This window comes from Artibeus jamaicensis, unplaced genomic scaffold (genome assembly GCF_021234435.1).
Source record: "Artibeus jamaicensis isolate MK-2021 breed Jamaican fruit bat unplaced genomic scaffold, CSHL_Jam_final scaffold_1689, whole genome shotgun sequence".
Classification (NCBI taxonomy): Eukaryota; Metazoa; Chordata; class Mammalia; order Chiroptera; family Phyllostomidae; genus Artibeus; species Artibeus jamaicensis.
In genome coordinates, this window is record NW_026522029.1 from 3,797,680 (window position 1) to 3,811,336 (window position 13,657).

The 13,657-nt window shown below is 50.8% G+C and overlaps 1 protein-coding gene across 1 annotated transcript in view; it reads left to right on the forward strand.

The window, feature by feature from the left end:
- The window catches only part of CASQ2 (calsequestrin 2), a 56,306-nt gene that overhangs the window by 31,196 nt on the left and 11,453 nt on the right, over positions 1–13,657 (forward strand). The window contains exons 6-8 of the mRNA XM_037135068.2: positions 2,676–2,806; positions 4,291–4,336; positions 10,981–11,035. Of these exons, the coding sequence (XP_036990963.2) occupies positions 2,676–2,806; positions 4,291–4,336; positions 10,981–11,035 (232 nt within the window). The remainder of the gene's footprint in view (positions 1–2,675; positions 2,807–4,290; positions 4,337–10,980; positions 11,036–13,657) is intronic.

Sequence of the window (13,657 nt, forward strand, 5' to 3'; positions counted from 1 at the left end):
TTATCCCCACGAGACCTGTTCCATTCTTGGAGTGAACAGTGAGACACAAAATCAGTTTTTGAACCACATTAGGACAGAAAGAAGCAGGGATTATCCAAACAGAGTTGACAGAGAAGATAGATATTGAAAAGGCCTCAATTCACTGAACTGGTTTCATTTGCATCAACTGAAATGGCTTGCTAATGCCTTAGAGAAACATCTATATCGAAATTCATACATTTGCAAACGTCAAAAACTGGCCATGGTGCTTTGTAGTTTTCTTGCCTTTGGCAAAATGTATTCCAACGAGTTTTTGAAAAGGCACAAAAGAACTCATTATATGGACCTCTTAGGCTTTCAGTAGTAAAATTCATTCTCATACCATTGTTCCCACCCACGAGCCAGGTCTAGTCCCAGAAGAGTGCCTGGGATACAGTCAGCACCATTAAATATTTATTGAACAGATAAATGAATCAATGCCTCAATCAATCAAATCTCCTTCAGTCCTTACCACCCAAAATACAAATAAAAGAATGAGGAAAGGGATTCTCTGAGACACCAGATGAGGGCACCCCATGGTGGCAGTGGGGATGGAGTACACAGGCCTCTGGAAAAGCTCACTCAGCAGTCCCCAGAATTAGACTAAAAACGTCCCAGTCCTCCCATGGGCTTCCCACTGCACACTGGACCCTGACCTCCAAGCACCAGAGACCCCCTGCAACACACGCATAACACACAGGCACAGGCACACACGTGGGGCACCCCAAGCTTCGAGTGAGCACCTTCTCACCTACAGGGAGCTGGACCCTAGCAGACCTTGGTGGGGTGAGGTGATGAGGGAGGAACAGGAGACATTGCACTGACCGTGTGCAGCACTGGTGGAACAGCTACGGGGACAGACATCATTTGCTGCAGTGTCAAGGAGGAAGTGACTTTCTGATGACAGGGAAGTTGGTGTCCAGGCAAATTGGGTTTGAACTCTGGCTCTGTGCCCTGTGGGCAGACGATCTTGACAAATTGCCTACTCAGATGGTGCCTCGGGCTCGCCATTTGTAAAATGAGGACAATGGCAGCTTCTACCTGCTACTGTCAAAGTGAAGATTCAGAGAGGAGCCAACCTAAAGCACTTGGTAACGGCGCCCTGCACGTAGCAAGCACGCTACGTGCTCACTATCATTACCTTTTTGCTCATCGGATAGCTTCCCACTTCTTGTAAGCGGTGCCCTGGGTTTTAAAAGAAGCAGTAAGTGAACTCACAGAACCAGAATCTAGGGTCATGTTCAAGCCCCTTTGGGGATGCACCCAGCTTTGCCAACAACTATGGGTGAACCTGGACGCTGGGCGCACAGTTGCTATTGCCCTGCCCCTCCTGGCGTCATCTATCACCCGTACCACCCCCTGCCCCATGGGGGAGGAAAAATGTAAGGAAAAGCTCCATATCTCCCTGTCCCTTAAAACGAAATAGCATGACCATAAAATCTCCTTTGACCAACTGTCGCTCTTAACCTGACCCGTTTTCCCTCTGAGTCGAACGCTAGTTTCTGTGTTGAATACCATAAGAAATGTCTTTTGAAATACAGTGACCTGAATTAATAGCAATCAATGACAGAATCCATGGGGATGTCAGTGTTTCCTCAGAATGGGCCTCCTGTGTAACAGCTCGCGCAGCACCCAGTCCCCGCACCCCTGTGCAGTTAGTCCCGGCTGCCCCGGGCCCCTGAGCTTGTCCACGTTCCCCGCAGGGCGTCTGCACCCGGGCCCCTCCTCTTCAGTTTCAAGGGAACCACTGTTTATCCCTGGCTTTCTGGGGCCACGGCCCTGAGCTAGAGAAGAATGGCATTTGGTTTTCTCCGGAGCGTGGCACATTCCAGGCCTCTCGAGTCATTTCACAGCAAGAGTTCTGAGTTCAGCAGGTCTGCGGGCGAACACAGCAGCCATTCTGCCCTGACAAGACAGTGTGGCTGCTTGACTCAAGAGAGGAGATGGCCTCCGGGCTGCTTCGGGCTCCCCGAGCTTTTGGCCTGGTACAGGGGAGAACAGCACGGCCTTGCTTGCTGGGTCCTACTGGGTTTTAGCGCTGAGAGTCTGAATCCAGGGAAAACCCTCCACTCTAGACAAACCAGGATGGCTGTGGGCAGTTCCCCGAGCCCGAGAAACCATCATGTCAGCCCAGGCTTGATGTCTAACTGAAAGACAGCCCAAGGGCCAGGCTTCAACCTAAATAACAAGTCGAGTTCATGAGCTGATCAAGGATTAATCAGTTGGCCTCTGGTTTTGAGTACCTACATGCTTTCAATAGTTCCCATCAATTGCCTGTGCTATTAAAATTGATTCAATTAAATCCATGCATCCTAGGACATGGAGCGTCTGGGTTGGCCTTTGCTTCCTGCTCCGGCCTGACAAATATGGCGGCATGGTGGTGATCGTAGGATTAGATTCCCTGTTTTTTGTTCCGTCTGCCCCGGCCCCTGCTTGGACCTCCTTGGCAAGAGGGGTTTCTTTCTCCCTATCTGTCCTTTGATCAGTCCAGCCAGGCCATAGGGGATGAGCTCCTGTCACTGTGACATTTAAGTTAGAACTGTACGTACACTCTCAAGTCCTTGCAGGGAACACACGAACACCTTAGAGACAGACCGCCCGCTGCCACTCCAGACTAGCATTCAAGGCACCTATTGTCCTATTTCTAATTGCTACAGGTGGCAAAGAAATTGTCCTTGAAGATGAATGAGGTTGACTTCTACGAGCCGTTTATGGATGAGCCCGTCGCCATCCCTGACAAGCCTTACACGGAGGAAGAGCTCGTGGAGTTTGTAAAGGATCACCAAAGGTACCCGAGATGGCACGCGGGGGAGGGGAGGCAGCGTCCAGAACAAGGAGAAGCACCCTCAGTCCTCACATCTCAGACCCCAAGAGCAACACCCTGCAGTTAGCACCCCAGAAGGACTGAACTCAGTGGAATGGCCTTGCTGGTCATGGATCAGTGGTAGGGATGTTGCTACATTTTCTTTTTAAAATTTTTAAGGTTTTATTTATTTTATGTTTAGAGAGAGGGGAAGAGAGGGAGAGAAATATCAATATGTGGTTGCCTCTCACATGGCCCCCACTAAGGACCTGGTCTGCAACCCGGGCATGTGCCCTGACTGGGAATTGTGAACCAGCAAACATTTGGTCCGCAGCCCATGCTCAATCCACTGAGCTACAGCAGCTACATTTTCTAAATACGGTTCTACACTTGCAGACAGGCTTAAACCACCTCCCCTCAGTCAGCAAATCCCCTGTAAGTCAGATTAAGATTTCAGTAAAATTCTACAACAATAGCAACAGAAGATTTAGGAACAGTCTCTTATATGCCAAGTACCATGGTAGGTGCTTATGAGAGCTATTTTATGTAACATAACCAGATAATTATCATCACCCTCGTTTTGCACAGTAGGGGACTGGACTGAGAATAGTTCAGCTACTTAACCCTCAGGTGAACATTCTATACACATTTTCTGGGAGAGGAATGTTTGACACCGCCCAGCTTCAGCACGGATGAGTAAACTTCTTCTATAAAGGGCCAGAGAATAAATATTTCAGGCTCTGTGGGCCAGAAAGGCTCCGCTGCAACACTCAACTCCACTGCTCTTGTGTGAAAGCAGCCGTAAACAATAGCCAAACAACTGAGTGTGGCCGTGTCTCCCTGGGAAGTTTATTTATAAACACAGGAGGCACTGGCTGGACATGGCCCACCAGCTGCAGTTTGCCGAGCCCTGCTCCTGAGGGGGACACAATATGGAACACGGAACATGGAGCTGAGTTCACCGCCTCACCCCTTCCCCCAACACGTACTCGTGTATGTTTGCTGGACCAGGATTTCATCCACCAGTCAGTCCTGGTCTCTACAGCGAGGCAGTACTTGGAGGAGCAGATATGAACATGCCTAGAACTGTTTGCCAACATTTAGAAAGAAATGAAACCATGGGCAAGATGTAGATTCCACCTGCTCTTCCAAACGTCCCTTTAATGGACGACTCTGATGACAAAACAAAACCAACACTTCCTGTTTTCTCTCCCAGGTCTCCTTGCTCTGGGTCTCCTCTGGGCTCTCTGGGAGGAGGGAGATGGCTTCCTTCCCTGGGAATGAGCTGACCCTGCGCCCTCTGCCCCATTGTTTATGATGAGCTGTGGAATCCTCGGGTCAAACCGATGCATGAACAGGCTGAGAGCCTGTGGCCAGCTCTCTGTGCGACACAGCAGGGTCCGCCACAGTGGCTCCATGTCCGCTGTGGTAACCTCTACTCGAGGAAGCTCATCTTTTTCTTTTTTCAGACCCACCCTACGTCGCCTGCGCCCAGAAGATATGTTTGAGACGTGGGTAAGAAAGTGGCAACCTCCTTCTGCCTTATAGAGACTGGTAGAATGCCCCTCTGATCTCAAAACTCAAACCAAGCTTCACTTGGCTGGAGTGGATGTCTAGGTAGTAGAGTGTTTGAAATGTGAACAGCACGCTCAAGTAAAATCCAGATATTGTGGATCCAACTTATGCCTCTCTAGTGTTAACCACTAGGCAAGATTACTCTACCTCTGAGTTCATTTTCCATGGTGAATACCGGCCACCGGGGGCTGAGAGTAACTAGTGGAAGAAGCTCAGACTATGAAGACATAGAGACTTGGGTTCAAGTCTAGAATCTGACACCTAGTAGCTGTGCATCCTACATTAAGCCATGTGGTCTGTCTGGGCTTTAGTTTCTGCCTCTATAATCAGGGCTCAAGGTGAAGGGTGGGAAGAACCTAAAACATGGTAGGTGCTTAATAAATGAATGGGAGCTGTTTTTATAAATACCAGCTCAAGGTGCCAGAAAACACTGAGCCAGAATATCCTCTAGGTCAAGGTCATAAACAACATGTCAGGCAGGTCAACTAGCATTAGAAAAAGAACCCTGGAGGCACAACCTCCCACTCACCTTAGCTGTACACAAAATTCTGTACGCAGTAACAACCACAGTCCACAGGGCATTTCCCAAAGCATTTTGTGTCCCCTTCAGCAGTTCTAGAACGTGATGAAAAACAGGAATTATTTTAACCCCATGTGACATAAGGAAAGTGATTATATGGAGTAAGTTGATTAGTCAAGAATACATAACTAATAAGCTCTAGAACTTAGATTTAAATCATCAGGAGCCAAATCTCCTGTTCTCTCCAGTATGGCCCCCTAGAATGGGCCGTGTCCCCACAAGGCACCACTGTGCAGTGGGGGTGTGGGTGGGAGGGGAAAGGGACTAACGTGGAAGCAGCTATTTGTTTGTTTATTTATTCTTTAGTTCAGAGTTTAAAGTGGTAGGTGAAGGGACGGACCCACAGAGAAACTCGGCACTCTCTGTCTGGCTGGCATGTAACGTCATATTTAGATGTCTGAACACAGAACAAACATTGCGTCAGACGTGGAGGGTAGTGAGCCGGGGCGCAGGGCGGCCACGCCCGCACCGCTGCACAGCAGAAACCCGAAACGGGTTCTCCCGATGTTTCGTGCTTTCAAAAACGTGACGTTTAAAGTGTTTGGTTATTGCTTCTAAATGGTACGACAGTGCTCTAAAAATAATATCCCTTGAAAAATATTTTTACTTAAAATAATTTCAGGCTTATAAAAAATAATGTAAAGAATTCCACGATCTTTTTACCCAGATTCCCCAAGTGTTAACATTTTATCACCTTCGCTTTGTCTCTTGATGGACAGATAAATAAATGATAGATTTCTTTCCTGAACCGTTCGAGAGCAAGTAGTAGACACAATTCCTTTTTACCTTTACGTCTTTCCGATGTTTTCTAAAACAGGACTTTCACATAACCACAGTATACTTATCAAAATCAGGAAATCAATACAATTATTTTATCTATGGACCTTATTCAAACTGACGAGTTGTCCCACTAATGTCCCTTATAGCACAAGAAAAAATTTTTTTCCTGGCGCAGGATCCAGCCCTTGGTCACACACTGGCATGGTGTCCTTGGTCATTGGTTTTCCTTGGTCCTTCATGACAACAAGGTGCCATTTTAAATGGAGAGCAACCATTCCTGCTCTGCTGGGCCTTTATCCGTGGGTCTTATCTGATTTCCTTCACCCCTAATAAATATCTCGATTATCTAGGCTCCTAGAAGGGAGAGACCACGGAATTGTCGAGCCCACTTTTCTCAGGCCCTCCCTCACTGACACAGCCGTGTGGCGCCCACGCCCGCCCCCACCCACCGGATCCCCTCCCCCTACCACAAGCACAGAACCCCCGAACCCCCGAATCCCCGCACCACCTGCAGAAACACCCTCGTACCGCATCACAGCTGGATGTTCAGAAAGATAGTCTGCTGTCCGGCCTCGTTGGAACTCACTCTCTGCTGTCTTCTCACTTAATGAGTGAGATAAGTCACAGCCTTTTGCTACAAGGTAAAATGCAATAACAAGGATGGCTCACATTTTCTACATTATGTGTTTAATTGCTTTCTAATGAGGAAGGGCTGTGTGTTAAATTTAAGCTGGGAGACTGGAGGGGTGTCAAGCTCATTTTCACTGGGGGCCACATCAGCCTCCAGGTTGCCTTCATAAGGCCAAATATAATTTTAGGACTGTATACATGTAACTACTCCTTAACTAGGGGCAAGGTGCTCAGTGCTGCCACCAGGTAGAAACAAGGTGGAAGCCGGATTCGGCCCACGGCCTTGTGGTTGGCACCTGTGTAGAGAAACGAGCCCTCGACTGCTTTACTCCTCTCCCGCATCACAGCATCCCCACGTGACAGGGACCCCAGCCAGGCCCTCATCCCGGCCTCCACCTCGGGAGGGGGTGGGGCAGTGCGGGTTCTGCAGCATTACCTCCCCACCCTAAGAGGAGAAGCGGAAGTCTATCTGTCAGAAGGCTCCCTGGGGAGTCTCCCCCCCCCCCCCGCTGCACCCCTTCCCCACCCACCCAGGTGAGCGCTGTCTCAAACAAAGAGCACGTCCATGGGCCACTTGGCCACAGAAACTTGAACCACAGACGTTGGGGAAAGTGACCAGTTAATGACCTTAGATGTGTTTAGCTTCAACACCCACTTCCCCGGACACTGCAAAATATTGTAATAAGCTAGGAAAACTGGGTGGGGCTAAAGCAGCTATTGACTTTTTTCTCTCCTCCATGGTGCAGGATTTTAAAGCAGCAAACCATAGAAACACATAATTTATTATTACTACAGAAATCGGTGCCTAGTGATATCTGCTTGTGTAAATCAGGTAGCTATTTATTTATTTAGAATAGTCGAAGCATGTCAAAGTCGGGCAGGGTGGCCCGGACCCAGGGCTGACCTGTCCTTCCCCTTGGAGACTGCCCCTTCCACCGGCCCTCCACCCTGGCCCATGGTCAGCCGGAGTTCTGGGCCAAAGCCCGCAGGGATGGGAATCAGCAGTTCCTTCTAGAAGAACCCTCTCTCTGTTACAATAACAAAGTGTTTCCACGAGGGAGCCAGGGACCCCCCAGATGGGCCCCTAGGACACTCCGTCACACCAGGGAATCTGCTGTCTTCTCTGCATCTCTTCATCCAATATGAGAACAAACTTCAGCAGATATTGGAAGAAAACCACAAAACCTGAGCAGTGGTAATCCATCCGCTTGGTGGGGGATTCATTTCTCCTTGCTCTCTCTAATATTTGCTAATTTTCTTCAACACATATGGAAGATTTTTATCACCATACTCCTTTTTAAATTCAGGAGGCACGAGCAAGAGCCTGTTGTCTGTGCTGAGCACGGAGATTACAAAAGTGAGCGTCGCTGTCCTGTCTTTAGGAGTCCAGGGTTGAGTCGATGAAACAGTCTCCAAACATGTGACACCTGTCCAGGGTGCTCCCTGCTATGACAGGGACGCGCCCAGTGCTGGGGAATCCAGAGAAGGGTACTCACCAAAGTTAACTCCCAGACGTCCATTTGGGGGACTGGGGGGGATCTGATGTTCGGTCACATAATATATTATAAAGACCCCGTCTCAGCCTTTTCCGGCTGAAGTAAGAGCCGCCGGCCTGAGGTTGCAACACCTGCAAACCCCGGAGAGGGGACGGCGGCGGGCGCATGGATCTCGTCCTGTGCTGTCGGAGATGTTAGGGAGCACACGCTGCTCCTCTGCCCTGTCAGGCTCAGGGTGAGAGGCCTGCAGATTGAAGGGACAAAGACAGATTAGTATGAGGGGGAAAAAGATTTAATTACCTATTTATGCACCAGAGTTCACCAAAATGCCACTCAAGGAGGGGCTTATATACAGTCTAAACAGGGGGCGGGACCCTTCTGGGAGAACCAAAGGCTTTTTGGAAAGAGAAATGGGTCCTTCGGAGAAGAGATGAGAGATATGATTATTTGCGACAATGTCGGTTCGAGAGAAGATTCGAGGTGCACCCCAGGAAAGGCTTTCCTGACAAGTGAGTTCTTTTGAGAGACTCTGTATTTAGGCAAATGAGAGTTTCCAGGAATTCAAATGCCTTCAGCTCAGGGAAATCTCTGTGCCTCACTGGCTTAGTCTGGGCTCCTCCAGTGAGCTAGGCAGAGCACAGGCTTTGGGTGGGACCAGACAGAGCTGGCTCGAACCCCAGGTAAGTCACAGACCGGCTCTGTGGCTTCAGGTAAGTCACTTCAATTTTTTAAGCCTTAAACAGGAATAAGACTTTCATTAAAGATTTAGAAATAATGGACTTACAAAGTACTGACTCAAAGGCAAATGGCAGGTAGGAATAAACCATTTTAATCATCATCGTTATAGGAAGGTGTAATCCCTTCCTTCAGTGAGCTTGCCATCTGGGTAAGTAGGGAAGATTTATGCAAGTAGAGAGATGGTTTCCAAGACAATGTGACGAGAAGGCCAAACGGGTGATTGGGTGTGGGGTTGGGAGGAGGGCCCCGGGACGGTCTGTCCTGCAGATGGCCCTGGGCTCTTCCTCGCCTGTGCACCTGGGGTGCCCCCAGAGTAACCCTGACCTACAGGCTTGCCCACAGGGTCTTGCTCTGTGAGCTTATTCCTGAACACACCCGGCACAGAGCCCCCGCCGGCCTCCATGCAGGCGTTCAGCACAGGCCTGCGTGCTGACCCTCTGCGCCCACAGGGACAGAAGCCCCTTCCCGTGGTCACACAGCTCTCTGTCCGGGGACAATCTGAGGCCCACGGAGGGACAGCCACATTATGAGCAGTCTCTTAGCAAATAAATACAGATTCTTAATTCTAAAACCTATTTCCAAATGCATTCTGGAAGGGCAGGCAGAAGTGAAGCTGCTTCCTGGCATCAGCAGCCAGGAACACGGGGCTGCCTAATGAGAACTGATCAGGGCGTCCTGCCTGGTGACGGCAGCAAATGTAAAACAGCGAGACCTCCCCCCGCCCCTCCTCTGGCTGCTGTCAGATTTGTGTAATAAACCTGCACGCACACATACAGATCTGCAAAAATTCAATTCCCCGGGGGATCTGACCACAGCAGTGCCCACTCGCTTGTTTTTAATAATGATATTTTCCATTTACTCTCGCTCAGAATTTTCGGAGGTTTTGTCCATTCTGAACTCCAAGGAAAAGAATTAGCATTTAGATAGGATTGCACCAGCGTTAAAATCAATGGAAATGGAAACGTGGCCATGGGGGGGCTGTGATGATGGGTATTTTCTCTGTGGGATGATTCTGATGTGACGTCCAGGGCGCCCAGTGAGCCCCTCGCCCTGTGTCAGTGATGATCAGTGCCCACTCAGAGTTACCCCCGGGCCTCATTCTCGCACAGCTTTCTGTCCAAGCATTGCGGGGATCACAGCTCTTCTTTCTTTCTTTCTTTTTTAGAGAGAGAGGGGAAGGAAGGGAGAGAGGGAGTGAAACATCAATGTGTGAGAGATACATCGATCAGGTTGCCTCTCACACGTCCCCAACTTGGGACCTGGTCCACAACCCAGGCATGTGCCTTGACTGGGAATCGAACCAGTGACTCTTTGGTTCGGAGGCTGGCATTCAATCCACTGAGCCACACCAGCCAGGGCAGATCACATTTCTTATAAAGGAAGTGCCTTCGAGCTCTCGCTCGCTCTTCTGCAGAAATAATCGATGCAAAGGAGACACGAGCCCTGAGGTTCTTTCTGCCCAGGACGTAGGAACATGGAATGCCACTGGCTTGTCCCGTAGATCGGAAATGCTCTCTCTAGACTCTGCTGCGTCCTGACCTGCACGGCTGTACCGACTTGTCACCTTCGCACCCTCAGCCTTCCCCCGCCCCCCTTTTCCAGACTCTTCTGTAGCTGCCCTCACTCAGGCATGCATCAGAGGCCTGTGTCACTTCCACAAGCTCTGGTTCCAGAGCCAAGAGGAACCCCCCACGAACACCCCAGGAGTGACAGAGACAGCAAAGTGCCCCCCGCCGACCACACAGGTCCTTCACTAAGCGGTGCCTTAATAGGGAAGAAGCACGTGACACTTGTGTGAACAATACAGACGCAGATTCTAAGTTGCCTCAAGGATTTCCTGTCTGCTGCCTGTCTGGGGTCAGCCTCAGGATCGGTCAGCAGCACCCAGACATTTCCATAACCTGGTCTGCCACCGACTACATGAGCTGGCGGGGACTTCTTGAAACAGACTCACACTCACTAAGCTGCGTTCAGAGTGCTTGTTGCCCTCTGTGCTCTTGGTGACCCAGACTCACGTTCTTCCCCTTTTGCCTCTTCCTGCTGCCCTCCGGGATCCGCCAGACCACGGGAGTGAGGCCCATTCAGTGCTACATCTTGTGTGCAGCTGCTGTTTTCCCGCTTCACACACCCATCCATCGAACACCACGCCCCCTCCCAGCTGCTTGTCAGTATTCCCCTCCTCCATGTGTGCACTGCTCTGTCCCCCTGAGTCTCTGTGACCTGGTGCCTCTGTTCCCCTGAGTCTCTGTGTCCCCCTGCGCCTCTGGGTCCCCTCTCCCTCAGCCACCCTCCCCATCTCATTTTCATCCCCTCCTATCTCTCCACCTGGGAGTGTAATCTTTGGTTCTGTTCTCCCGCAGGAAGATGACTTGAATGGGATCCACATCGTGGCCTTTGCAGAGAAGAGCGACCCAGGTAGGACCCCCCCCCCCGCCGACTCCCACCCTCCACATCTGCTCTCTGGTACCTTCAGCAAGAACTGGCTTCTCACCTTGGTCAGCCCTCACCTTGGTCAGTCCTCACCTTGTCTCTTCCCCTCACTTCCCGCCTACAATGCAACCGAAAGACACCGGGCACCCCCTGGTGGTTGCCAGCTGGGCATGAACCCCTTTCCTTCCTGCCCATGGACTCGTCTGTGCCGCCCAGACTAGGACTGACCTGGGAGAGTGAAAGCACAGCCTAGCTTTACGGGCGTGTGTGTGTGTGAACTGTTCACAGTAAAACTTTACGTCTGTAGCCTATGTAGATAACAGTCCTACCTTAAAATAACAGTGCAGGCGCCCTTGGTCTCTCAAATACTGTCCATGCCCAGGAAACGTAATGGAAAATATTTCCCCACATAACGAGAACCGGGCCAAAAAAGCAGCTGATTTTTAAAGTGTCAAATGACCCTACAAATGGATGAATAGCTTTGTTTTATTTTGGAGCTTGGACAACTTTTTCCTGGTTTCACTCTTTGTAACATCAGTGGAGAGTGAAGTGCAGGAAAAATTAATTTTGCAGGAGGGGAAATGCTGAGTCTCCCGGGCAGTGTTCTGTGAGACCAGGGGTCACCGAAGGGAAAGGCGAGGTGGAGAGGTATGTTTTGGGAGGCCTGGAACAATCCAGAATGCAGCTGGCGAAGGCAGGGGACTTCATTTCTGACAGCTAAGCAGCCAGGCCTCGGGCTCTGAGGCACCTAGGCAGGGGCTCCATCACCGGATAGGTGCCCACACTGCCGTAGGCTGACTGACGCGGAACCTTCAGGAACCTGTCGTTTCACGGAGCGCTGGGCAAGTTCTCAGGTGCCATCGGGTCTGGGAACCATGGCTCCGGGGACTGAGGAGTTCTGTGGTGTGTGCCCGGGACCCAGGCCTCTGGTACATTCCCAGGGACAGAGGGGAAGCAGAGGCTCATGGAAAAGAAACTGCCCCGGAGAGCCCAGGAGTTAGCCGGGTTTCCCAAAGGAGGAACAGATTGTCTGGCACATGCCTTGACACACAGTAGGTGCTCAATAAATACCCGCCAGGCAGATGATGAGACAGGCAGATGCCTGACGGAGCCCAAGGCTGGCTCGTGCCTGTGGGACCACTTCTCTTTGTTGTCGTCCGTACACAGTCAGCTGCCTCTGTTTCCTACAGACCCAAACTCCAAGTGTGTTTATTGTACAGTTAAAAAAATTGAGATACAGCCCACATACCCTAATAGTCCCCTTTCAAAGTGTGCAGTTCAGTGCATTTTAGTACATACACAGAGCTATGCAAATATCACCACCATCTCATTCCAGAACATCTTGGCCCTCAGAAGGAAATTCTGTGGGCATGGCCAGTCTCTTCCCGCCCCTCCCCCAGCCCCTGGCAACCACTCTGCCAATTTCTGTCTCTGTGGATCAGACAGTTCTGGATGTTTAAATGGGATCCTGTCACATGCGGCCTTTCGGGGCCAGGCACCTTTCACGTAGTGTAACATTTTCAAGGTTCATCCTTCATGTGACATGCATCTGTACTTTGTTCCTTTTTAGGGTTAAATAATATTCCACCGCACAATGTCACAACCAAATCTGTGCTCCGAATTCTCTGACAGCTTCCTCCTCCCAGCCCCTTTTTCGTATTAGAATTTTTGGATGTCCATTGATGTTCCAGTCTCTCCATCCAGTTTTCCAGTTTCTGGTTGGAGAAACTCTTCAAAGATAATCTAGTCCTTGTCCCCCAAAAAGAAAAAAAAAGAGCCAGCAAGGTCCCAGCTTCCTTCCACAGATCCTGGCCCCGCCTCCGCCCAGGAGGAGAAAAGAGCAAAGGAGGCCAGGTGCCCCAGGTTGAGAAGCTACAAGCAAACAGAAGCACATCCCTGGTGTGTGAGCAGAGAGGCCACCGCCCACTGGCCGGACTCCAGGGGGCTCTGCTCCCGCCCCGCCGGCCCCCTTCCCGGCTGTGGGGAGGCCCGTCTGGCTCTTGGGAACAATGGAACAAAGAGGCCTCCGAGAAGTTGCAGGAACCTGTTCCACCGAGATTGCCGCGCATGAATCAAGCTCCTGAAACTGTTTCCACCTCCTCCCTGCACAAATATCCCTGGGCCTGAAGCCGAGCCTTTTCCCAAGCTAGGGCTTGTCACTGGGAAGCTGGGAGAAAAGTGCTTGTGGGGGAGGGGGAGGGAGGGGGGGAGGGAGGGCCTGGAAGCACCTTTTTTCATGGAGGGCGGGCCTGGCCTGCTCAGGGCTGAGAAAGGGAAAGGCTTTTCTGTCAGGCTTCCCTGACTCTGTGGCAAGTCAGTCCTCACTCACGGGTCACTGGTGTGTGACCCAGGGCGGGGCGGCCTGGCTTCGGACGGGGCATCTTACTGCTGCCCAGCCAGGGGGTCCCCCTCTACCTTTGCTCCTGCTACAAAGTGCCTGTTGCTCCACCCAAACCCCTGCCCACTCTCCAAAGAAGGGTTCTACACTTAGAACGGTAGCAACGCGGCTCTTCCTGAAGAACGGCCCGACTTGAGGAAGTGTGCCCTGAGCCTCGCAGAGAGGATCTCACGGGTCCCTAAAGCCGCTCCATGACATATGCATGATGG